Source organism: Kogia breviceps, chromosome 1 (genome assembly GCF_026419965.1).
Source record: "Kogia breviceps isolate mKogBre1 chromosome 1, mKogBre1 haplotype 1, whole genome shotgun sequence".
In the NCBI taxonomy this organism is placed as follows: domain Eukaryota; kingdom Metazoa; phylum Chordata; class Mammalia; order Artiodactyla; family Physeteridae; genus Kogia; species Kogia breviceps.
In genome coordinates this window covers 181,172,139-181,196,538 of record NC_081310.1, presented here as the reverse complement: position 1 = coordinate 181,196,538, position 24,400 = coordinate 181,172,139, and the positions used below count along the sequence as shown (strand labels likewise).

Here is a 24,400-nt window from a genome sequence, read left to right as displayed (position 1 = left end):
AAGTCACGCTCAATAAATGGAGACTGTACCACACCTCTTAGGAGCCCTCATCGTACTTAATTACAGAGTTCTAGGTCTCCCGCGCTAGACTGCGCGCTGCCTGAGGGCATCCCTTCCGCAGCGGTTCAGTGCTAGCGCGAACCCCCGAGGGTGGCGGGCGCCGAAGGAGGTGGGCCGGGCCAAGAAGGACGCAGCTCCTATTCCCGGTGGGAAGGCCAAGCCTGGCGGACCCCACCTTCGGGAAGTGACGCCACCGAGCGACCGGCGCTGGATCAGGGGCAGGCCGGAGCGGGGCGCGCGCAGCATGGCGGAAGCGGAAGGGAGTTCGCCACTCCTGTTGCCGCCGCCGCTGCCACCCCCGCCCGGGATGGCGGAAGTGGAGGCGCCGACGGCGGCCGAGACGGACAAGAAGCAGTTTAGCTGTGCTGGCGGCAGCGTCATGGACGTGGAGCGGAGCCGCTTCCCTTACTGCGTGGTGTGGACGCCCATCCCGGTGCTCACGTGAGTCTCCTCCGGCGTCCGCCCGGGGACGGGGAAAGCCGGGCCCGCGCGGCGTCCTCCGGCGGCCCGGGGCCAGCTTCCGGCCCCGACACACAGCAAACCCTTCCAGTGGGTCCGGGGTTCACCAGTACCCCGCCACCCGCGCGGTGCCAGCTCTGCTGGTGAATGGGACAAGCTCTCCTCCCTCATTACACCTGGTCTGATCTGAGAGAAAGACAGTTGTTGACCGCCGAAAGGTTCTGAGGCTGGGAAGCTAAGGACCTGTGGGCGTACAGAAAAGGGGCCCCTAACTGGGTGTGAGAGAGACATCTTCATTCACTCACGGGCTTATTCATTCATTAAACAAATGATTGCTGGTCACTTCCTATACGCAAGACATCCTGCTGGGTCTGGAGGCAAGAGTGGGAGTTTGATTGGGACCACACCGACTCCTGGGATGTCGTCATTGGAAGGGCCCCCAGAGATCTGGGAGTCCAACCCTTTGTCTCACAGATGAGGCTGAAGATCACACACCATCTCAGATGCAAAGCGCATTTAGGTCCCAGGCTGTCTGCCTCCCAGACCATGGTTCTTTCTATGGCATCAGCCTTTGTCAGAAGAGAAAGCAGGTGCTCCAATACTGCTGGCGCCTTTTAGCAAGGAGCTTGGGGACGGGGAGGGGGGAGTAGGGAGCTGGTTTGCCCTCGTGCTTCAGCCTTGACAGCTGATAATAACCACTCCTCACAGTGCTGGACAGTTGGCCAAGCTCTTTCACACCCATTTTCTCTGAATTCCACAGCCACTTTCTAAGGCAGGAATTATATTCTCGGATGATGAATTTGTACCATTAAATGTCTTGATCATGTTCACATGACAGTAAGCAGAAGCATCCCAAACTCCGTTTTCTGACTCCATAACTTGCTCTCGTTCGACTACATCCTGTCCCCTCTCACCTGACGAATAGATGTGTTCCCTATATCAAAAACAGCCAAATGGTGTGGAGAAGGGATCATTTTTGTCCTTATACGTTGCTGATCCTAAAATGAACTTAATTCTTGTATTATGTTAAAATACTTCAGTTCTGTTTTCAAATGCTTATGCATTTGTTTAAGAACACCCAAGTCTTGGAATTCCCTGGTTGCGCAGTGGTTAAGAATCTGCCAGCCAATGCAGGGGACACAGGTTCGATCCCTGGCGGGGAAGATCCCACATGCCGCGGAGCAACTAAGCCCGTGCGCCACAACTACTGAACCTGTGCTCTAGAGCCGGGAACCTAACTACTGAGCCCACATGCCTTGAGCCCAGACTCTGCAACAAAGAGACGCCGCCGCAACGAAGAGTAGCCCCCACTCACCGCAACTAGAGAAAGCCCGTGCGCAGCAACGAAGACCCGAAGCGGCCAAAAATAAACAAATAAATAAGTAAATAAATTTATAATTTAAAAAAAAAGAACATCCAAGTCTGAGTCCTTTCAAAATAAAAATTTTAAGAAAGTGTTTTCATTGATTAATTCAGCATTCTTTTTTTAAAAAATAAATTTATTTATTTATATATTTTTGTCTGAGTTGGGTCTTCGTTGCTGCGAGCGGGCTTTCTCTAGTTGCCGCGAACGGGGGCTACTCTTCGTTGTGGTGCGCGGGCTTCTCATTGCGGTGGCTTCTCTTGTTGCGGAGCACGGGCTCTAGGCGCAGACTTCAGTAGTTGGGGCTCGCGGGCTCTAGAGCGCAGGCTCCATAGTTGTGGCACACGGGCTTAGTTGCTCCACAGCATGTGGAGCAGGACTTCCCGGACCAGGGCTCGAACCCATGTCCCCTGCATTGGTAGGCGGATTCTTAACCACTGCGCCACGAGGGAAGTCCCTCGGTATTCTTTTTAACACACCTGCTAAGTGATTCCTATGTGCCTAGAGTAGTTCTAGGTGATACGAATATACAGTGGTGAGTAATGCAGATATGATCCTTGTTCTCACAGAGTTTAAATCAAGGTAGAAGGAGATAGACAGTAAACAAGTAAACTAATAAAAGAACTGATAGTGAATCGTGCTGTGAAGAAAGTAAAATGTTAATGTGAGAATAACTGGGAGGGAATGTATTGGTTTTGCTAAAACCTGTCTTATTATCCCGAGATCTCTTTGGTTTTTCCCTGTTCTCAAAAACACATTTGTGGAGTCCTCTGCTCTTCAGAGAGCTGGTAGCAACATTGAGTGGAGGCACCACGATCCCCAGTCATCTGGGCCAGAAGCAGCACACACCCCATTTCTATTCAGATCTATTTACAGGTGTTCATAAGATGAATAAGGCCTACTGCCCCATCAGAAGGCTCATGTTCCCATCAAAGGACTCGCCTTCCAGCAGGAGAGAGAGAGACAGGTGAACTCGCCATTGTAGTGCGTTGTGGTGATTGCTGACCTAGAATGCGGAGCTAGGAATAGATGTGGCACAAGGAACTGTCATTGATTTTGGAGGTGGGGGGGCGGGGATCAGAGAGGAGGAAACTGAATCCAGAGATCTGTCTGTCCCCTCAGAAGTGTTGATAATTTTGCATGAAAAGCCAGTTAACAGCTATTGCTACTACTAAAAACAGCGAAGATTGGATACTTACTCTGTTCTGGGCTCTGTTCTAAACATTTTATATTCATTGTCTCATTCAGTCCTTTTATCAATGTAATGAAAATAGATACTGTCATCCTCACTTTATAGATGAGGAAATATAAAGGCTTAGAAGCCAGCATAGGGCTTTTTCCACTGAAATAGTCTACCTATACCAGGTAGAGCTCCAGAGTCAATAACTCATTCATTCAATAAATAGTTCTTGAGGACCTAGTACGTACTAGGTCTGAGTAGACAGTAGTCCACAAAGCAGCTTTGGAGCTTGCCTTCATGGAGCTTCCAGACTGACAAATACTTTGCGAGTTTCTTCTCCAGGGCTTCCCCAGGCGCAGACTCTTGTGTTGTCTCCAGCCTTTATTCTAACTTCCGGCGAAGCCGTGGTATGTGGAGTATTGGTCAAACCCAGACCTTCTCCCCAACCAGATGAGAGGAATTGAGGGTGGGAGGGGGAGATGGGTCTTGAGATTAGGGCCTGAGAAGCCAGAGAAGCTACGTTCCCATAGTTCTGAGTGTCCATCCTGTGGCCACTATGAGTCTAAAGCAACTTATTGTATGCCAGCCAGTCCAGCGAATCAAATGGCAAGTATTTATTGTACACCTACCTCATGGTAACAACATTGGGCAACTACCAAGTGCAGGGAAGTGTGATAAGCATTTTGCAGGCATATCCTGTTTGGTCCTCACAGTCACCTCGCAAAACAAAGTCAAGACTCAACCCACGTCTGACCTCAGAGCCTGACTCCAGTCTTAAATGCATGATACTCATCCATGCATCATTTAGTCAATGACTGCTTAGCTCCAGCTCTGTGCCAGGCACTGCCCTGGGGGCTGCTCTAATCAATAAGAGAAAATCCCTGCTCTCTGGGAGTTTACCGTGCTAGAGGGGAAAGACAGTAACCATATAAGTAAACAAGATGATTGCAGATAACAGTAGATACTATGACGAGATTAAAGCAGAGTAATGGGATCCGGGGTGCCTGGGGTTGTGTGTGGCTACTCTAGAAGGCAGTGTCAAGGGAAACCTCCAAAGTTGATGGTTGAGCTGAGGCCTAAATGATGAGAAGCAGCCAGCTTTGTGAAGCTCTAGGAGAGTGTCTGGGATGAAGGCAAATGTAAAAAAAAAAAGAATTGAGGTGGGAGGATTCGGTGTGTCTGACGAACCAGAAGTGGGCAGTGTAGCTAGAGAGAAGAGTGAGGTGACTTCAAGGAATAAGCAGGGCCAGACTGTTGGAAGGAGTTTGGAGTATAAGTGTAATAGGAAGCCCGTAATGGATGTTAAAGCAAGGGAATGACAGAACCTGGATCGTGTTCTTAAAAGACCACTCTGGGGAATTCCCTGGCCGTCCAGTAAGGTTGGGACTCAGCGCTTTCACTGCCGAGGGCCCGGCTTCAATCCCTGGTCCGGGAACAGATCCCGCAAGCCATGCGGCACAGCCAAAAACAAACAGACCACTCTGGCCCCACCATCCTTTCAGGTGCTCAAGCTGCAGACCTGGAAGAGCTCTATCCTATCGTCATAAAACTGCCCAGTCTTCCTTTTAAAGGTCTTCTCAAATCATCTGCTTTCTCACCTGACCAATACTCTGGTCAGGATCACCATCATCTCTTGCCAGTATTCCAAAACAGCCTCTGAACTCCTGTCCCCCTCCCATTCTCCAGGCACACACAGCACTTTGCTGCCTTGGAGTTTTGCTTTCTGCCTGTCAACATCCTGTGCTTTCACAGGTCAAGGTTAAAAGTTACCTCCTGTGTGAAGTCTTTGCTGACTCTGCCCCAGCCCCACGTAATTGTTTCCTTGGGCTATATCTCTGTGGCTTTTGCCTCCACCTCCCAGCAGGCAGCCTTCAAATCAGCACTTCGCTGCTGGCCCTGGGAGTCCTTTTTTCTTTTTTTCCCTGTGAGTCCTTAAACTGGATCAGTCTCTCCAGCACCTAGTTCCTGCAGAGCCACGGTTCTCAGACTACAGACAGATCCGGAGTTCCTATGTGTTTTGCATATCGGGGTCCAACTGAGATTTGGGTATTTTTAAATGCCCATGGCTTTTAAAAATTCAAACTTTCGACTTCGCTGGTGGTGCAGTGGTTAAGAATCCGCCTGCCAATGCAGAGGACACGGGTTCTATCCCTGGTCCGGGAAGATCCCACATGCCGTGGAGCAGCTGAGCCTATGCGCCACAACTACTGAGCCTGTGCTCCAGAGCCCGCGAGCCACAACTACTGAGCCTGCGCGCCGCAACTACTGAAGCCTGTGCGCTAGAGCTGTGCCCCACAAGAGAAGCCACCACGATGAGAAGCCCGCGCACCACAACGAAAAGGTAGTCTCCGCTCGACACAACTAGAGAAAGCCCGCGTGCAGCAACGACGACTGAACACAGCCCCCAAAAATAAAAATTAGAATTAAAAAAAAAAATCAAACTTTCAGTTCCTGTAACACATCATGCTTTTGTCCTGAGCCCTACCCTTGCACACATTGTTTCTTCATCATTTCCTCAGAGGAGCCTTCTGAACCCCACCCCCACCCCCAATGTGCGTGCGTGCATGTGCGCGCGTGCTCACATACACGCACGCGCACACACACACGCTGGTTTAAGTGCCCCCCAACACTTTTAAAAAAACTTTTTAATTGAGGTATAACATGTACCATAAAGTGTAAAAATCTTAAGTACACGGCTCAGTGAATTTTGCATGTGTGTGCACTCAGGTCACGAGAGGGCGTTTCCAGTATCCAGTGGGCTCCCTTGTGCCAGTCAGTTCTGCCACAGAAATAACCCCTCTTCTGCGCTCCAGCACAATAGATTAGTTTTGCCTTTTATTTATTTATTTATTTATTTTTTGCGGTACGCGGGCCTCTCACTGTTGTGGCGTCTCCCGTTGCGGAGCACAGGCTCCGGACGCGCAGGCTCAGCGGCCATGGCTTACGGGCCCAGCCGCTCCGCGGCATGTGGGATCCTCCCGGACCGGGGCACGAACCCGCGTCCCCTGCATCGGCAGGCGGACTCTCAACCACTGCGCCACCAGGGAAGCCCAGTTTTGCCTTTTCTTGAACTTCACATAAACAGAATGATATGCATGCACTTTTGTGTAAGTTTTCTTTTACTCTGCCTTGTATATGTGAGAATCCGTGTTGTGCGTAGCAGTTTATTATTTTTCATTGTTACCTACTATTTCACTGTATGACTATATCCCAATTTACTTACCCATTTTACTATTGTTGGACATTTGGATTATTTCTAGGTTTTTTTAAGCAACTTTATTGGGATATAATTCACATACAATAAAGTGCATACATTTTAAGTGTGCGGGCAGTGAATTTTGACAACTGTTGTTTCCAGCTATTTTTTAATAAAGGTGCTGTGAACATTCTTGTCCACGGCTTTGGTGGACACAAGCATTTGTTTCTGTTGGGTGTATACTCTGAAGTGGAATTGCTGAGGTAGAGGGTGTGGTACCAGTTTTCGAAAGCTGTGGAAACAATTTATTCTCCCGGCAGCAGTGAGAAGAGAGTTCCGGTTGCTCCGCCTCCTCCCCACACTCAGTGTTGCCGTCCTTTGAGTGTAGCTGTTCTGTGGGCAGCGCTGATTTCCCGCTCTGCTGTTCCCGTGCACTTGCCCCTCTTCTGTACTTCCCCACCCGCTGCCGCCACCCTCATGGACACTTACCACACAGCGTTATATTCATATGCTGTCACTCTGCATGGAGTGTCCCCAGCGTCTGTCTGACCAGCTGAAAGACACCCACAAGCTCTGCCCTTTCCCTGTCCTTTTTTTCACAGGTGGTTTTTCCCCATCATCGGCCACATGGGCATCTGCACATCCACAGGAGTCATTCGGGACTTTGCTGGCCCCTACTTTGTGTCGGTGAGTCCCCATTCTGGCCCCCTCTGGAGGGTTCCAGGGCTCAAGTGGAAAGCTAGCCTGTCTTGCCCACAGGCAGCCTTTCTGTCTCCCCAATATGCAGGAGAATGCAGATGCCACGCAGTCCTGGTCCGGCCATCTGGTTCTCACCAGTGTTTGACCCCTTTCCCCCTTCTCTTGCCTCCAGGACAGACCAGGAGGGCAGTGTGGCCAGGATTCTTAAGTAACTGACCCAGCCCTTTGCCCACCCCGGGGGTACCAAGACATGGGTAGGGTTAGAGGCAAGAGTGGAGTGTCAGACCATCCTGGTTCCTTGGTCCAGGAACCAAGTGTCTGGACCTTCAGAAGGTGGGAGTCACAAGGCAGGGGCACAGGGGAGGCTGACATGGTTCCCTGGGTGTGGCCATGGAGAAGAGGGGGTGGACCTTCTAGAATGAACCAACTGTGTTCTCAGGTCTGTTCCCTGGGGATGTGCCCGAGATAGGGCAGTGGGCTCACTCCAGATGAGCAGGCAGCATCCTGCCTATTTCGAGGTTGCAGCTTCCTCTCCATCAAAGGCTGGGATGAATGGGTGGTGGCACCAACCTGTTTATATTCATATTTGTCATGATTGTCTTAACACCACAAAGGTCTTTCATACCCATTACTTTCACTGTCATATACGTGTATGATAATTCATCTTTGACCAGCTCTGTCAGCAGATTCTGAACCCAGAATCTGTCCCTCTGTAACTCCTGTACCCCACATCTTGTGTGGCAGGCCTAGGACTTGGCTAAAACATCCCCCTCGTAGCAGGCCTCTTGAGGCCCAACCACTGTGTCTACCCCACTCACCCCAACCCACCCCGTGTCCTGCTTCGACTGCAGTCACACTGCCAGATTCTGTGTGGGCCACCACTGTCGGGTCAGGAGGTCAGAGGGTGTCCTCATTCACACCACGAAGGAAACCACTTCCCTGTGGACAAAGACCAGAGATTGACCAGAGAACCTGGAGAAAACAAGGCCCAGAGAGGGTGAGAGACTTACTTGGCAGCCACAGAGAGGCAGTCATGGCTGTACCCCAAGTCTTTGGTCTCCGGGTGCAGTGCTCTATGCACTCCTGCCACACTGCCTTCTTCACACAGAAGAGCTGCTGCTGGCCCTTCAGATATCCCGCCAACCCCAGAGCAGGGCCCAGGCCCCACTTCTGCCCACCCACCTTACCTCCTCCTAAGTCATGACACTTCCACCACCAACCCAGGTCTGTCTGCTGGGCTGGATGCGGGTTCCCCACTGACCTCTGCTCTTGTCCCTCAACAGGAAGACAACATGGCCTTCGGGAAGCCTGCCAAGTAAGTGATGAACATCCGTGTGATTGGCCCTAGAGCCAGGTTCCTCCTGCCTGGAGCAGCAGGCCAGGCCTTCTGGGGCACAGCAGGAGCCAGCAGCCTGAGGATGGGGTGAAGGGGGGCAGCCCGGGTCTACCAGAGCATCTGACCTTGTACCACACATCTCCTGCTCCAGTCCCTGGCTGGGTCCTTTATCTGCAGGCCATCTAGGCCTTGCCTCAGCCCTGCAAGGTCGTGTTTTCAGCTCCGTCGGAAAGGTGAAGATAAGGAAGGGACTTGGTCAAGATCACACAGGAAGTAGCAGAGCTGCGACTCACATGCAGGTCTGTCTCACTCCAAAACCTGGACTCTTTCTCCTGCCCCTCAAGGAACAAACACGCCATTTAAGGTGTAAGGGAGGCATGGTTTGGAACTCTGCTGGAAAGTTCTGGTTGGAGAGAATAAAGGCAGTTTAGTCTCTCCTGGAGCTGTCGCTGGTTTGCATGGGATTTTTGGACTTCATTTTTTCTGTCTTGGGGGCCCACCTCAGTTGTGGGTCTGGTGACAGTGCCTCAGTCTGCAGTCTGCTCAGAACAGCAGCAGATGCTCTATTGCCCAAGGCAGCATCCAGGAGGGTGGAGCCCAAGGAGTCCCACACAGCATAGGCGGCCTGGAGCTGGGCTCTCCAAACCCTGCTGACTTCCTCAGGCAGGTGGAAACGTGAGCCAGGGGCCTCTGGTCTGGGTGTCTGCTGCCAGACTGCTCCTCGGCGAGAGTTGGAAGGACACCCGTTTCCAGGCAGGAAGCCCTGAGCAGCTGAAGTCCTGGCCACGGAAGTTTCTCACTGGTCCAGTCTGTAGGCTCCTCTGTCAAGCCATTCCCCACATAGCAGCCAGAGGGCACTCTGACCTCCCAGTGCCCCCTGGCCCGAGACCCTTTGGGGTGTCACCCGGCTTGAGGTTCACAGACTTTAGCTCCACCAGCTATTTTCCCATTCACCCTAGTCTCCCATGTGGGGAGATGGGGAGAATGCTCTCTGACGGATGAACTCCTCAGGATGACCTTCAAGTCCCCCAGAACGTGGCCCGCCTGCATCTCCAGCCTCACCTTCCAACCTCCCTCACCCCGTTCTTCCCTCTGAATCCTCCAGCAGTGCCCAGTGTCTTAATTTCTGGTACACACTGCACAGTTCTGTTCCTCTTCCTCTGTTCAAACTGTTCCCTGTCCCTAGAACATTCACTCCCCATTCTGCGCCTGGCTAATCCTTCCTCCTTCACACTGGACTCAGGTGTCACCCCCAGGAAGGAAGCCCCTCACATCCCCACTGAGTGAGTTCATATCCTGCCCGGGATCCGCATGGCGGTGGGCATGTCACACTGTTCCAGTTGTCTGCTGTGTGGTCCTTTCCCTGGACCTGGCACACCCCTGTAGCCTCAGCACCCAGCTCAGGGCCCTGCACAGAGCAGGCGTCAGGGGCCATTCATGGAGCTGAGCCAGTGCCCAGAACCCCTTCTCCCTCCTCAGGTACTGGAAGCTGGACCCTGCTCAGGTATACGCTAGTGGGCCCAACGCATGGGACACGGCTGTGCACGATGCTTCTGAGGAATACAAGCACCGCATGGTAGGTGGGCTGCTCCTGAGGGCGGGAACGAGGGTGGGGGGTTTCCCCGCAGCCCATCCTGACCCAGCCCATCCTGCGTCTCCAGCACAGTCTCTGCTGTGACAACTGCCACTCACATGTGGCCTTGGCCCTGAACCTGATGCGCTACAACAACAGCACCAACTGGAACATGGTGACTCTCTGCTTCTTCTGCCTGCTGTATGGGAAGTACGTCAGGTGCGCTGCCTGTCCCCCTGGCCGCCGCCACCCTCCCTGGGGCCGCTCTCCCACGGATCCCAACAGGGCCATTTCTGGGGTCCTTCATCCAGCAGGGACAAAGCAGGAAAACAATTAGCTGAGCTCCTGGTGAAGAGGCTGGTGCTGTCTGAAGCCCAGCTCTGTCCCTTGCTCACTGTGAGATCTTGGGTAGCTGCCTTGGCCTCTCTGAGCTGCAACTGTCCTTGGTAAAATGGAGATAATGATTCTGGCTCCGCAGGGATGCTGCGTGTGTACAGAGCCCTGTGCTCAGGTGCAGTGAGCAGGTGGACCCTCAGAAGAGGGTGGATGACCCCATAGGGTCCCCTCCCAGCATCCCTGGTCAGAGGCAGGGTTCTGGGCAGGTGGGCCCCAGTGGTGGCCTGGGAGGACCTTTGAAGCCCCCGCCTCATGACTTGTGAGGTCAAAGGCCTTGGTCCCAATTCACAGACCAAGGGAGCTCAGAGAGGTGGAGTAACCGTCCCACCGGGGAGCCAGCACACACCTGGGCTAACCCAGCTGCCTCGCCAGGCTTTCTTCCAGCTGTGCTCATCATTAAGAGCTTCTGAAAAGGAGATTTTCAGGGTCTTTTTTGGTCCAAAGGCTTTTAGAGGTCTCCTGGGAAGACCTTATCTGTGGTCACACAGAGACTGAGGCAGAGGCGGGGTTGAAGCCAGGCTGAGCCATAGCCCCGCGCTAACTCTCGCTGACCGCTCCCCGCCCACTGCGCTGTGAGCGGAGAGCACTCCTGGCTTCCCCACCCAGACTGAAGACTTCTGGGTCCTCTCGCTGGCGACCTCTCCCCAGACACAGGGGTGATTGTGGATGGAGTCAGGAAGGCCCAGAGGGTGGGCGCGTCTCCTGTACCCACCCAGCGAGGTGTCACATCTCCACCAGGAGCCTGGAGCAGCCCCTTCCCAGGACCGTAGCTGGTCCTCCTCCATAGCGGGCACCAGGCCTGGCCCAGGCCCTTAGCTGACTGAGTCTGGGGGTGAGGGGGGTAGTTCCAGGAACTTCCTTGGGGGGAGCGGCCCCGTCTGGGTTTGTGGGAGGACAGTGTGCCGGCCCACACGCTCACTCACTGGGCCCTTCCCTCCCATGCTCCCCCCTCTCTCCACCAGCATCAGCGCCTTCGTGAAGACCTGGCTGCCCTTTGTCCTCCTCCTGGGCGTCATCCTAAGCGTCAGCCTGGTGTTTAACCTGCGGTGATGGCTGCCCCATGGCCCTGGGCCCTCCAGGCTCCTGAGGAGGCAGCCGCCATCACCTTTCGTTCCAGATTCTTTCTCCCCGCCCTTAGGGATGGGCCCGCCTGGCGCAGGGGTCTGGGCTGAGTGGGGCGGAGTAAGCGCTGAGGATGCGCACGGGCTGGAGGCGCTTGCACTCTGTGTCTCACTGGTCGCCCAGAAGCTCCGTGCCCCCTCCTTCCCAGGCTTGTGACTCCCACCCTCGTGGCACCCTTTGTTCATCTGTTGGAAAAGCCCTAGCTTCCCTCTGGAGCTGTGTCTGCCACTGCCTGCTGGGCTCCCTCTGCCTCAGCCCACTGCCTGCTGGGGGAGGGAAGGCTATTTGGACCCACCAGACAAGGCAGCACAGGGACCAGAGCTGGATTTGAAGCCCATTCTCCTGCCAGGACTCTGGTCCCAGGGTGGAGGTACACTAAGAAGTCTGCATAAACTCAGCCACCCTGGGGCCTTCTCCACTGGCCTCTAGAATGGTCCAGTAGGGCTGACGGGCCCCCTTCAGATGTCTGCCAGAAGCTGCACTACGGCTAGTCTGTGCCCCACTCCTGGCGGCCGCCAGCCCACGCAGCCCCCTCTTCCCGCTCTCCCAGGGCCTCCAAGCACTTGGGCCCATCTCCCCCCTGCAGCTTGGGGCCTGGGCTCCCCCAACCAGGCTGGAGAGATGAGTGACACTGACATATCCAGAGTGACCCCTGCAGATCAGAGTGATGTAACAAAGCTTGTCCTTGGCCCCAGGTAGGGGCCTCGCACTCGTGACGGCACCCCTTGGGTCCGAGATGTCGGGGGGCCGTCGGAGCAGCCAGTGCCATCAGGGAGCTGTCTCCTCGCACCCCCCACGGCTCCCCCTTCAAGTTGTGGGACAGGCCTGTGCTGCCCCCTCACCCCTGCTCCATGGATTCCTTTGTGCGGGGCTCCCTGGGCAGGACAATAAAGAGTTTTAACTCCAGACCGTGCTTGTCCTTGATTTCTCCCTTCGGTGGTCCCTGGTTTCACTGAAGACATGCTCTCCCTCCAGCTCCTATCTTCGTGGTGAACTTGGGTTCCTCTGCCCCCGGCAAGGGGTCTGGTTGCCAGGGACATGGTTGGGTCCTCATCCAGTGCCTGGAGCTTGCAGGAGTCGGCATCCCTCGGGTGTATCCTGCTCTGAGCCGGAGCGCTGCGAGTTCTTCTCCACGCCTCATCCACCGTCCCAAAGCTTCCTCCTTGAGGCAGGCGAGTATTGAAACCCCTCCCATATTCCCTGTTGGGAAGAACTTGGCAGTAGGATTGGGAGTCAGTGCTGACAGACCAGAGCCCTGGACCTGGCCCCCACCATATACATTGATCATGTCGCCCCGCTCCTCGCGCTGACCCCCAGTGATCCGGTCGCTGCCCTGCTCCGTGGTGCCTCTACTTCTCCATGGCCTCGGGACCCTGCACTCTCACTCTCCATGCATCCCACACTCTCTACCAAGACGGCAGCACCTGCTCTCCAACGCCCACCCACTTCTGGTCCTTTGCTTTCCACCTCTTGAAGTCGTGCCCTTCCTTCTCAAGGCCCAGCTTAAAAGGCACTTCCTTGGTGAAGTCTCTCCTAACCTTGCCCTATGCCAGGTACCACTTGAGCTGAACTAGCAAAGGATTTGATCTCTGAATCCTGAGAGCCCTTTGTGTTCACCCTGGGGATGGCCTTGGGGACAGCTCTAGCTGCAGCCCTCAGGGCCCTGGGTCAAGTGTCCGTCAGCTCATCCCAGACCCTGCGGTGCTGTGGTTTCCAAGCCTGGGGCTTCTCCAGGGCATGACAGAGGTGGCCCCTCCTCTCCTCAGAGCACTTCCATTTTCAAAAATCTGTTCTGCCTATGGGTCCACCTAAGGGTTGGGGTTAAATTCTGGTATGGGGGACACCACAGCAAAATGGACAGAAAAGCTTTAAGGCCTGTTTTCACCCAGCAGAACTCTAAAGCAGCCGTGTGGTGATGGGACATAAACAGGTGCCATCAAAATGACCAACGGTTACTGAGTGCTCACTCTGTGCTGATAAAGTACATCATTTATCCTCACCACAGTCCCATGAGGTAGGTGTTCTTATCCCCATTTTAAGATGAAAAAAAGCACAGAGAGGTGACGTGACCTGCTGGAGGTCACAGCGGTAGGAACAGTGAAACCATGTTCAAACCCAGCAGCCAGGCTCCAGAGCCCCCATTCGGAACCACCCTGCAAGGTGGCCCCACTGGAGCACACGAGGGAAAGTGGGGTGGGGCTGTGACCGACAAGAAGGGAGAGTGGGCGCTGGAGGCAAGAGAAAGGAGTCTCCTTACGACAGTCCCAGGAGACGGCTGCCATTGTCCCCGCTTCATAAACGGAGAGAGTAAGGCTTACAGAGACTGTCACTGATCCAAGGCCACAGGCCATGTGGCAGAGCCAGAATTTTAACCCAGGCCTGGGGCCTCTTAGCCAGGGGCTGTTGCCTGGAGACCAGCTGCAGTGCAGAGCATCAAGGCGCTGCAGGGGTGGCGACGGGTGGGGAAAGCATTCTGCAGCTGAGGAGCTGGGAGCACAAATGGGTCTGGGTGTTGAAGGGGCAGGAAGCAGAGCCCGCAGGTAGGGCTCTAAGGACGTAGGAGACAGGAGATGAGGACCAGTCAGAGCTAGGCAGGGTCCTGAGGGTTGGGTCGAAAGGCCAGGCAGCCCAAAGGATGATGGACTGTCTTGGGAGGTGATGAGACTCCTACTGTAGATTTGGAGTAGATTTGTTAAAGGGTCAGGGGGGTTCCTCTGGTTGTCTGCTGGCGCCTTCCAAAGCTGGGGAATGACAGATAAAAGTGGAATGCTGAAAGGGCCCTCTGACAGCTGTGCAATAAAGGGCTGGGGCGGGGTGGGGTGCTGAGTGTGGAGGCCAGGAGACAGGGAGGAGGAGGCTTCCAGGAGAGGCTGGGCAGGGACTGAAACCTGGGCAGTGGGAGGGTGGCGGAGGTGGGGGGCAGATGGGAGAGAGTCCAGTAAGTGGCAGCAAGCATCAGGAAGCCTGGGGGCCGGGACACGAGGGCTGTTCACAAAAGTGGAAACTTGGAAATAGGAGAAGGTTTCGGGTGGGGAGGACACAGGGGAGCTGGGGCTGAGAAGACAGCAGGAGAGGGGTCCAGGAGAGTCACAGATGCAAGGACAGGAGATCAGAAAGAGGAAGGGAGTTTAGAAGCCAGAAGAATAGACAGTGAACTTTGATGCCTTCCGTGGTGAGAGCCAAGAGGTGGGAGGGTTAGAGAAGCATCCTTGGGAGGAGCCAGGACAGAATGATGGGAAGGGGTGAGGGTACTGTAGGCCACTCCTCTCCCAGTCCGGGAGACTTGACAGAGGAGGCGGACCTCACAGCAACCGTTCCCGCAGTGGATATTCAATGGCTATTGCATCTACAAATGCATATGCATATTTATTAAGGGCCGGTTGGGGTCTAACTGAACTGTAGTGAGAGCCATCTTCAGAGGGATTATTACCCCTATTTAATAGATGAGGGGAAAGAGGCTCAGAAAATAAGACTGACTTGCAAAAATAAACGGGGAAGGCTGGACCTTGGGCTGGGGGTGGAGGAGGGACCCTCAGGTGCTCCGGGTGGTGGTAACATTCTGGAGCCGCTTCCGATGCTGGGGAGGAGGAGTGGAGTTTTGCTTAGAGTCCACCCCTTACCCACCTCCCCTCTTGGGGGTCTGTGAGGTGCCCTCTGATCTTTAAGCCATGGTGCAGGTGGGGCAAGACAGGCAGATTGAAATGAAGCAGACTTGGGGGGGATCTGGAAGCTTTGCTGTGGCCTCGGCTCATGGTCCCAAAGCAAATGTAATCCGGGCCCAACCTATTCTCAGGGTGGGGAAGAATCTGGGGGCAGAATGGGGGGTGCTCAGAGGGGCTCCCCACGGACAGAGGGAGGGTATGGGAGCCTCACTTTGGCCCTGGAAGAGTCCAGGCCTCCTCAGACAGATGGGGCCCAGGGCGGCAGAGGGGACAGAGAGCAGCTCTGCTGTGGCCAGCACTTCCTGGGAGGCATACGTGGACATGGAGGGGACCATGTTGGCCAGGGAACACCTGGTACCTCCTATATGCCAGCTTGTGCCAAACACTTTCATTTCCCTCCGAGGCTCTTCACCCTCTGCTGCCTGCAGTTTGCACAGGAGGAAACTGCAGCTCAGAATGGTTGAAAGACCTGCTTAAGGTCACACAGTGGCACAGCAGGAACTATTCGGGTTGTCTGGCTGCAGTCTGCAATCCTTCCACTACCCTGGTTCTCAGAAATGTTTCTAACTTTGCTTTCAAAGCAAGTTCCTATCAGCTCCTCAGTGGGCAGGGTGGGGCTGCTACCCATTCGACAGATGGGGCACCCAAGGCTCTGAGGGGTTGGGGCCAGCTCGGGTTACAGGAGTTACAGAATAAGTCTGCAGAGGAGCTGGGGCCAAGCCCCAGGCATCTCCTACCCACCACACCTGCTCTGGGGTTACTGAAAGCCCAGGCCACGCCCCTGGGGAGCCGGGAGTCCAGGCCCGGTTTTGCATCAGGCCCTGTGAGAAGGTGTTTCCTCCTCCTCAGTGGGGCAGCCACTCTGCTGGGCTGCAGGTTGAGTCAGCCTTAGGTCCTCACTGCTCTTCTTCTGGTCCCTGAAACTCAGCTGCCAGGGGAGCCGGGTGTCCCGACGAAGGTGTCCCGTCCATACTGGACCCCTACAGGTAACACACCTCGGGGCCAGAGGGCCCCTGCCAGTGTCCCGAGGGGTGGGCACTGCCACCTGGTATCCTGAGCACCCTCTAGGACCCAGGGGTGGGGGAGGTGGAGCGTGTCTGGGGCTGGAACAGCCAGACCGACGGACAGACCCTTAAACTGACCCATGGGTCTGTCCCATAAGTGTTGAAACAGAGTGGGGAAGACCAGACACCGGATTCTGCCTCTGGAACCAGAGGGGACTGCAGGGAGGGGTGTGCTGCTGGGGACCCTGGGCTCAGATGCCCACAGCCCAGCCCAAGCAGACCTCAGGACAAGGGCGGGCAGGGTCAGTTCTGTGGAACGTCCCCCCACCTCCATACTCATACACACACACCTGGTGGCCCCCAGGGCACCAGAGTACACACCACAACACACAGCCCAGTCACACGTACAATACGCACATGCGCACACACCCCACTGCGCTGTCGCCCAGAAAGTCACAGAACCTATCACACAGACGAGAGTCGCCCATGCAGCATCACAGTGTGACATGACGCCCAGACACACATGCAGTGATACAACATTCACACCCACAAAATATACAGCCTCCCAGATCCCCAGTCTGCAGCCGCCTGCTGAACAGAGACTCACAGCGGCACCGGGTAACACAGGGGCAGCCACACAGGCTCACACACCAGGCCCCAGAAGAGCCCTAAACAGTGCATATGCAACGCCCAGGACCTGCACACAGTAGATGTTCAGGAAATGCTGTTAACATCGGTCACACAGGCATTTCCACAGCGTCATACACGACACCCGATAGAGACACCCACCCACACCCCCGGGTGAGGGTGGAGCAGCAGGGGGAGAGGGCTCGCTCAAGGGGCTCGCTGACTCAGCTGGGAGGGCACAGAGCGCGGGCTGGCAGCAGGCACAAGCCAGGACCTGTCTGCTGAGTGTCCTCTTCCCGTCTCAGCCCTGCCTGGTGCCCTGGGAGGGAGGGGACTAAAGGGGCGGGAGGAGAGGAGAGACCGCCCAGTGGGCTCAGGCCACAAGGCTCTGCCCACGGCCCAGTCACAGGCCCCTTGCCACATCCACACGCCCCTCGGGGCTGGGCAAATGTTTTCCTTCCGGAGTCACCGTGGTACCTGAGCTGCTTTGCAGCACTCGGCCTCCGCCACCAGGTCCCACCCCAGCCAGGTCCTGGGTCAGGGCGTGGGGAACCCATGTGGCCAGAGTAAAGGGGTCTAGGGAGGGGCTCCAGGCCAGGGGGCAGGGCTGGTAGCAGGGGCAACCTTGGGCTGGAGGCCTCCATGGGAGTGGGTGCAGCAGTTACCTCCGGGGGAGGAAGTTAGGCTGTGAGCTGGGGAGGAGGTTGCCTTAGACAGGAAGGCCCAATAGGCCAGAGCAGGGTGGAGGTGAAGGGTGGAGGTGAAGGGTGGAGGGAAAGGACACAAGTTGGGAGATTCCCGGGGCAGGGTGGCGAGCAGATATGTGTGTGCACCTGTGCGTCTGGCTGCGTGTTTGTGTGTGTGCATTTCCCACGTGTGTGCAGGTGCACGTATTTCTGCATTTAACTAGTCAAACTTTTACTAAGCATCTGCTGTGTGCACAGTTCTGGCTTTGAGGATGAGGCCCTGTCCCTGCCTTCAAGGAGCTCACAATCTAGTTTGTGGGCTGCAGTATGTGTGTGCAAAAGTGTGTGTGATTTGTATATATCTAAGGACAGGTCTTTGTCCCTGGACTTATTCTTGTATAGGTGAACCCATCTGTGGGTCCTTGTCTCCCCTATGTGCATGCGCCTGTGTGCAGGTTTAAGGATATGTTACATACATCTCTTGGTCTGGACATGGATCTGGGCCTATGACTGCATAGGGCCCTTTATGGGGGACCGGGTATGCATGAGCCTGTCTTTATATAGGTGTCAGTGTGCACGCGTGACCAGGTGTGCATCTCACTGTGGGGAACTATATCTACACGTATCGGTGTGCACATGTACGTCTCTACATGTCTTTGAGTGTGTCCCTGAGTGTGTTCATGGGTCTCGGTGTGCATGTGTCCACGAGTGCATCTCATGCCACCTTGATCTCAGCCTTCCTGGGCTTGTACCGCGCCCACCATCGGGGGTGTATATTTGGGCAGAAAAGGCAATTGGCTCCAGGATGTGCCCTGTATATGGGAAGGCCTTTACCTAACCCTTGCTCTGCCCCCAGGGAGCCACGTGTGCCCAGCCTGGGCACTGCCCCAGCTGATGCCCCAGAGGGGCCACCCATCTCAAAAGGGGCTCTGGTCCCTGCCTGGCCTCATCATGGCACATGAGGCACAGCCTGAGGCTGATGGGCTCTTGGATCTCAGCTTCCTGACAGAGGAGGAGCAAGAGGCTATTGCCAAGGTCCTGAAGCGAGACGCCCACCTGCGCCAGCTGGAGGAGGGACGGGTCAGGTAAGGCAGAGTAGGGGAGCCCCAGAGGAAGGGGCCTCAGGCACTGGGGGGCTTGGGTGACTCCCACCCTCTCCCCTACCAATGTGCAGCCTGTCAGATATCTGGGTAGGTCTTGTTTTTGCCCACTGGTCCACTCCACCCTTGGGCAGCTCAATTCATCACCTCTCCCAGGGTGGCTGCACCAGCTCCCTTGCTGGCCTCCCTGCCTCCGGGCTCGCCCTTTCTGGCCCACCCTCCATGCTGCAGCTGGGACTCTCCAGATCTGTCTTTAATATCCTCTCCTGCAACCTCACATGGTTCCTCAGCATCTCCTGTCAGGGGCAAGCTCCGAAGCGTGGTCCGCAAGGCCTCCCTGGTTGGACCCTGCCAGCCTCTTCCACCAGTAAGCCTCACCCCCTGACACACATACACAAAATGTCCACTACAGCCACTCGGGTGCTCCACAGTCCCCAAACACACCCTTCGCTTTTATGATGTTTCTCCTGCCTGGAAGAGCACAATGGCAGAGCAGCATGGGACTTACAAGTAGTGTTTGGGGACAGACAGACACCTCCTAGATTGCAACCTTGGACCTCCCCAGCACCGCTCTCCTCATCTGTAAAATGGAGCTAACGAGTCCTACCTCATACATTAGGAAGGATTATACACAGTCATTTAATGAATAATAATTATTTTTCTTCTCTACCTGGAGAACTCCAATTTGTCATTTAAGAGCAATTCACATGTCACCTCCTCTGGGAAGCCCTGCAGTCTTCTCGCAGGCAAAGCTGGCCCTCTTACATACATCATGGCTCTACCTCACTATAGTGTACTCGTCTATTCTGGACTCAGTCTCCCCACCAACCTGAGCTCCTCCAAAGCAGGGATCAAGTCTGATTTGCTGTTGTATCCCCGGCCCCAGGTACAGGGCCTGGCACAGAGTGGGTGGCAATAATGTTGATTGCATGAGTGGTGACAGCCACGCCCTCCCCCATCCTCCAGCAAGCTCCGGACATCGCTGGCAGACCCTGGGCAGCTGAAGATCCTTACAGGGGACTGGTTCCAGGAAGCACGCTTCCAGCGGCACCACGACGCCCACCTTGGCTCTGACCTTGTTCACGCCTCCATCCGCAGGAAGAAGGGCTCCAGGGGTGAGAGGAGCTCCCCAGAGTGGGGCACGCCTTGGGCAGCCCAGGTCACCGGGTGTATTTGGACAAGGAGAGAGAGCCCCTGGTTTCAGTTCCAGCTGCCCCTGGCACTGCGTGACTTTGGGTGGGCACCTCCCTTCCATGGGCTACAGGAGGTGGGTGGGCATCTCCAAGGGCCAGACATCCTGAGAAGAGAGTTTCACAGAACTTCTCACCTGGGTGCAGGAGACCAGGCTCAGGGCAGAGATGGGGAGGCTGAGGCTGCTGGGAAAGAGACCGAAGAGGCGCTGGAGCCCAGGTGAGGAGGCATGGCAGGGAGTGGAGGGTGCCTCCCAGTCACCTGGGGCCCATCTCTGATTATACCTCTCCCTCCTCCCAGGCTCCCCATGGACGAGGCCCCCCAAGAGAGGTTCAGCGAGGCTGAGGTGAGTAATGAATGACTGAATGGGCTAATGAATGAATGTACAGTGTCCCTGGCATGGAGGTGGGATGTACTGGGGAAAGAGCCCAGCCTGAGAATCAGGAGACCCTGGCCTGGGCCTCTGTCATCCTCCTCTGCCAAATGGGGGTGTGGGCCCATCCTCTAAGGGAAACTCTGAATTGATTACTAGGGGTGGAGTGTGGACTGAGCTGGGTGAGGTCCAAGACTCAGATGCCACCAATGGGACCCTGGGAGTTAGGTAGAGCAGGCCCTGAAGCGTGAAGGGGTGTGAAGTACAGGCCAGATTGGTCCTGCAGCTGGTTGCCAGCTCTGCCCTGAGAGCAGTGCAAAATCTGAAGCTGGAACCTCTGACCCCTTCACCACTGGGCCCCTCTGTGACTTCTACCCCTTGCTTCTTTCAGGGACCGGATTTCCCCTCACCATATGTCCCCCCAGAGGCTTCAGATCATGAGAAGGAGCCCCAGGCCCAAGAAGGTGAGTGGGAAGGTGTGTGTTGGGAGCACAGAGAGGTTGCGGGGATCAGAGGCAGCTCTAAGTGACCCCAGCCACCTGTGTTCACCTTCCTCGTCCAGCTTAGGTGGTGGGTAGGTGTGGTCTCCACCGGCAGCCGCAGGGCAGCACTGGGGTCTGAATGGGGTTTGTAAACCAGTCCCTCCAAATTTGCTCAGGAGTTAGGGCGGGCAGGGGAGGGGCTCGCTGAGCTGTTTGTGCCCCTCCCAGCCCCTGGCCCCGGGGGCGGCGTCCAGGTCTTCGCCGCAGAGGAGGCTGACCCTGAGCTGGAGCCTCGGTCGAGGGGAGAGGAGGAGCCGCAGCCTCCGCCTGCCCAGGTAGGCGGGAGCGGCCCAAGGCTACTCTCAAGACCCGGAGTGGATTCCGGGCGGGGAGTGCAGCTGCCCGAGGCTGCGAGCGGTCCGGGACCGACAGCGGCCGCGGGAGGGGCGGGGGGTTAGGGGGCGTCCCCGTCACTTACCCCCTCCTCAGACCCAGGAGGCGTCCGAGATCCTGGAGAATGGGGAGGAGGCCCCGGGGCCCGGGGCACTCGACTGCGTGCTCAGCAGCAGCTCCTCCACGGTGAGGGGGTGAGGGAGAAGGCCTGGGGTGGGGGTGGGGTGCGCCTCCCCTCCCCGTATCCCGAGGCGTTGCCCCTGCATGACCCCTCCCTTGATCCCCGGACCTGACACTCCAGCCTCCAGGCAAGCTACCTCACTTTACCCCCCTCCCCCCCATCTGAACCCTCCGCGCTCCCCTTCCCTGGCCCCGACGTGAGCCCCGCAGCCCGTCCTGACCTCCCCACCCTCCGCCCGCAGCTGAGCAGCAGCCAAATGAGCCTGTCCGGGGAGGCGGAGGCGGGCGCGGTGCAGGTGCGCGGCTTCGTGCACTTCGCGCTGCGCTACGAGCCTGGTGCCGCCGAGCTGCGCGTGCACGTGATCCAGTGCCAGGGCCTGGCCGCCGCCCGGCGCCGCCGCTCCGACCCGTGAGTGTCTGACCCCGCGAGGAGGGGCGCTAGGGAGCCGCTCTCACTGCCCAACCCCACCGCTTTTCTTGGCCTCAGTTTCCTCATCTTCAAAATGGGAATAACGTTCTTGGTAGACGCGGGAGCTGAGTGAGATAACTCCTGTAAAGCGCTGCACGAGGCCTGGCACGCGAAGCTGCGTTCCCGGCTGTGGCTGAGGAGTAGGCGCTGGAAGGGGCTGGAGGGGTAAAGGGGTCCCCCTTCACCTCCGGTCCTCACCTGCCCCGCTCCAGCTACGTCAAAAGCAAACTCCTCCCGGATAAGCAGAGCAAGCGCAAGACCGCAGTGAAGAAACGGAATCTGAACCCAGTCTTCAACGAGACTTTCTGGGTGAGGCTGCGACGCCAGGGCGGCCCCCCATTCATGAACCGAACGCCCCTTCCTGCGGGGAACGGGTGGCGGGGGCAGCCATGGTGTCGTCATTGCCGGTCGTTCCAATCCTCCATTCTGGGGGAGGAACGGCAGGGAGGCCCTCGCATTAACTCGCTCTCCAACATGTCAGTCTAGAGGTGGGCGCGGCGCTAGTCCAGACCCCCATTAATACCGTCCGGGGTTCCCCAGGGTTCCTTCCAGCAAGGAGCGTGGTAGGATGAGCCCCAGGCAACACTCCCGCAACACTGAGGCCGGGGCCATCGACGCTGCTGCATTAAAGTGCACCTCCTGTCCCCAGTACTCCGTCCCCCAGGCCGAGCTCCGGGGCCGCGTGCTGAACCTGTCCGTGTGGCACCGCGAAAGCCTGGGTCGCAACATCTTTCTGGGCCAAGTCGAAGTGCCCCTGGACACGTGGGACTGGGACTCCGAGCCCACCTGGCTCCCCCTGCAGCCCCGGGTGAGCAGCTGGCCCGCGCGGGTAGACCCGCGGCGCAGATCTCCCGCCTTTACTGCACTGGGCTTTCCCCCAGTCCCCGTCAGCCTCGAAACCTTACGGCCCTATTCAGAGGTCTGTCCCTGACTGCCGGTGGCGGGGCTCTCGGATTCCCCAGGCCGTTCTCTCGGCGGCCCCCTCCAAGACCCCGCCCCGTCGGTGTCTGGAGACTCCGCTCCCTCCTGTCCCCTTTTCCCTTGGACTTTGTCCCCACCCCCTGACGAGCCCGCCTCTCGCAGGTCCCTCCCTCTCCCGACGACCTTCCCAGCCGCGGACTGCTCTCTCTGTCCCTCAAGTACGTGCCCGCTGGCTCTGAAGGTGAGTGACCGCCAGCGAGAGACCAAGCTGGACGGGCCTTGAGAGGCGGGGAATCTCTGTCCCGCAAGGGTGAGGGACAAGTGTCTGTCCTTGGGGCAGGGCCTGAGCCGAGCCTCTTCGCAGGCGCAGGACTGCCCCCGAGCGGGGAGCTGCACTTCTGGGTGAAGGAAGCTCAGGACCTCATGCCTCTGCGCCCAGGATCCCTGGATACCTACATACAATGGTGAGGGGCATCGGCACTTCCCCGCTTCCCTTCCCTTCTCATGCAGTGGAGCTCCCCACCTTCAACAAAGCCCTTCTGATCATTCACCCTTGATTCCCCACTCTGGGCTTTGACCGCTGAGCAGAGGTGGAGGGGAGAGCTTGAGCAAAGGCCTGTAGTCAGGAGAGTTGAGGACTCCTCTGAGCAGCTGCATTTCAGTGACTGGAGCACAGGACTTGGAGAGCTGAGGCTGAGACCTGGGAGGTCTCAGGGGCCTGTCCATGGAGGACCTGGAAAGCCAGGCTGTGGGGTTTGGTCCTGAACTTACAGTTCAGTGGTTTTCAAAGTAAGCACTGGAGGAATTCTAGGGGTGCCTCCACACCCTCAGAGAGTAAAATAGAGGTAGGCCAATGAGGTTCTGAGTTCCCAGCCTTGATTCAACAAGAGACATTGCTTTTCTTCTAGGTTTTGTACTTCTGAGCAATATTTTTGTCTTGCAGAAAGGGCTCCGAGGCTTTAAAAAGTTTGGAAACTACTTCTGGGGGGCTGTGAAGGTGACTGAGCTGAGGAGTAGCAGAACTGCATTTCAGAGACATTACTCTGGGGTCCTGTGAATAGGTGTTGTAACTTTTAAAGGCAGGAGATCTGAGAGGAGGTTGGTGGCAAAGGTCCCAGGATACTGAGGGTTTGAGGCCAGTTCTCAGGCAGGAGCCAGAGGACATGGACATTGTGAGGAAGTATGTGTAGGACTTGGTGACTGGTTGGTTCTGGGGAGTGTGAGGGGGTGGCCACTTGACGCCAGCCCACCTCCCCACAGTTTGGTGCTGCCTGATGACAGCCGGGCCAGCCGCCAACGGACAAGGGTGGTGCGACGCAGCCTCAGGCCCATGTTCAATCACACCATGGTTTATGATGGCTTCGGTCCTGCTGACCTGCGCCAGGCCTGTGCTGAGCTCTCTCTCTGGGACCATGGGCCCCTGGCCAGTCGCCAGCTGGGGGGCACACGCCTCAGCCTGGGCACCGGTGAGTGGGGCAGAGCCCTGAGTGGACCCGATGCTAGGAGGCAGGGGCTTGACATGTGGCCCTGGGCACTTCTCTGGCCTTTCCTGAGCTTTGGTGTCCACGGAGAACGTGGGGGTGATAGTGCATGATCTGGGACCAGGCAGGTGTTCCTTGGGACCTGGGGTGTCCAGCGTGACCATGTCTTCCACCCCTGCCCGCCCATATCTAGGCAGCAGCTATGGGCTCCAGGTGCCCTGGATGGACTCCACACCTGAGGAGAGGCAGCTGTGGCAGACCCTCCTGGAGCGGCCATGTGAGTGGGTGGATGGCCTTCTGCCCCTCAGAACCAACTTGGCCCCCAGGACATAGCTGCCCTACAAGCCCTGCAAAACCCCTCTTTCTGGACCCCCATCTCAGGGCCTGCCCTTGGCTAAAGTCAATAAAGTCTATTCTGAGGGCAACAAGGGACTGATGTCGGCTTGG

General features: G+C 56.6%; 2 protein-coding genes across 4 annotated transcripts; both read left to right on the top strand.

The window, feature by feature from the left end:
- Nucleotides 1-251: 251 nt before the first annotated feature.
- Nucleotides 252-12,290, top strand: TMEM222 (transmembrane protein 222). 2 transcript variants are annotated; one of them, XM_059036811.2, is made up of 6 exons: nt 252-501; nt 6,861-6,945; nt 8,241-8,272; nt 9,773-9,869; nt 9,955-10,076; nt 11,225-12,290. In XM_059036811.2, the coding sequence occupies exons 1-6, from the start codon at nt 305-307 to the stop codon at nt 11,310-11,312; spliced, it is 621 nt and encodes a 206-aa protein (XP_058892794.1). In that variant the 5' UTR covers nt 252-304; the 3' UTR covers nt 11,313-12,290. The 2 variants fall into 2 exon arrangements, with proteins under 2 accessions (XP_058892794.1, XP_058892783.1); XM_059036800.2 differs by having other exon boundaries at nt 9,955-10,085.
- On the top strand, nt 12,277-24,376 carry SYTL1 (synaptotagmin like 1). Of its 2 annotated transcripts, none has more exons than XM_067014016.1 (16): nt 12,277-12,556; nt 13,277-13,398; nt 18,220-18,448; nt 19,430-19,578; nt 19,801-19,873; nt 19,955-20,000; nt 20,419-20,491; nt 20,738-20,844; nt 20,999-21,088; nt 21,325-21,491; nt 21,764-21,860; nt 22,201-22,359; nt 22,635-22,713; nt 22,837-22,936; nt 23,733-23,938; nt 24,147-24,376. In XM_067014016.1, exons 3-16 carry the CDS (start codon nt 18,258-18,260, stop codon nt 24,284-24,286), a joined length of 1,677 nt encoding a protein of 558 aa, XP_066870117.1. In that variant the 5' UTR covers nt 12,277-12,556; nt 13,277-13,398; nt 18,220-18,257; the 3' UTR covers nt 24,287-24,376. The 2 variants fall into 2 exon arrangements, with proteins under 2 accessions (XP_066870117.1, XP_058892314.1); XM_059036331.2 differs by lacking the exon at nt 12,277-12,556 and adding an exon at nt 15,975-16,032 and having other exon boundaries at nt 13,321-13,398.
- The last annotated feature ends 24 nt before the right edge of the window (nt 24,377-24,400 follow it).

Excerpts from the sequence above, each read along its gene's own strand:
- TMEM222 (XM_059036800.2), top strand. The coding sequence starts at position 305 with ATGGCGGAAGCGGAAGGGAGTTCGCCACTCCTGTTGCCGCCGCCGCTG. Across the intron at positions 502-6,860 it reads ACGCCCATCCCGGTGCTCAC|GTGGTTTTTCCCCATCATCG; the intron begins GTGAGTCTCCTC and ends TTTTTTTCACAG. Across the intron at positions 9,870-9,954 it reads AGGAATACAAGCACCGCATG|CACAGTCTCTGCTGTGACAA; the intron begins GTAGGTGGGCTG and ends CTGCGTCTCCAG.
- SYTL1 (XM_067014016.1), top strand. The coding sequence starts at position 18,258 with ATGCCCCAGAGGGGCCACCCATCTCAAAAGGGGCTCTGGTCCCTGCCT. Across the intron at positions 19,579-19,800 it reads CAGGAAGAAGGGCTCCAGGG|GAGACCAGGCTCAGGGCAGA; the intron begins GTGAGAGGAGCT and ends ACCTGGGTGCAG. Across the intron at positions 20,492-20,737 it reads GGAGCCCCAGGCCCAAGAAG|CCCCTGGCCCCGGGGGCGGC; the intron begins GTGAGTGGGAAG and ends TGCCCCTCCCAG.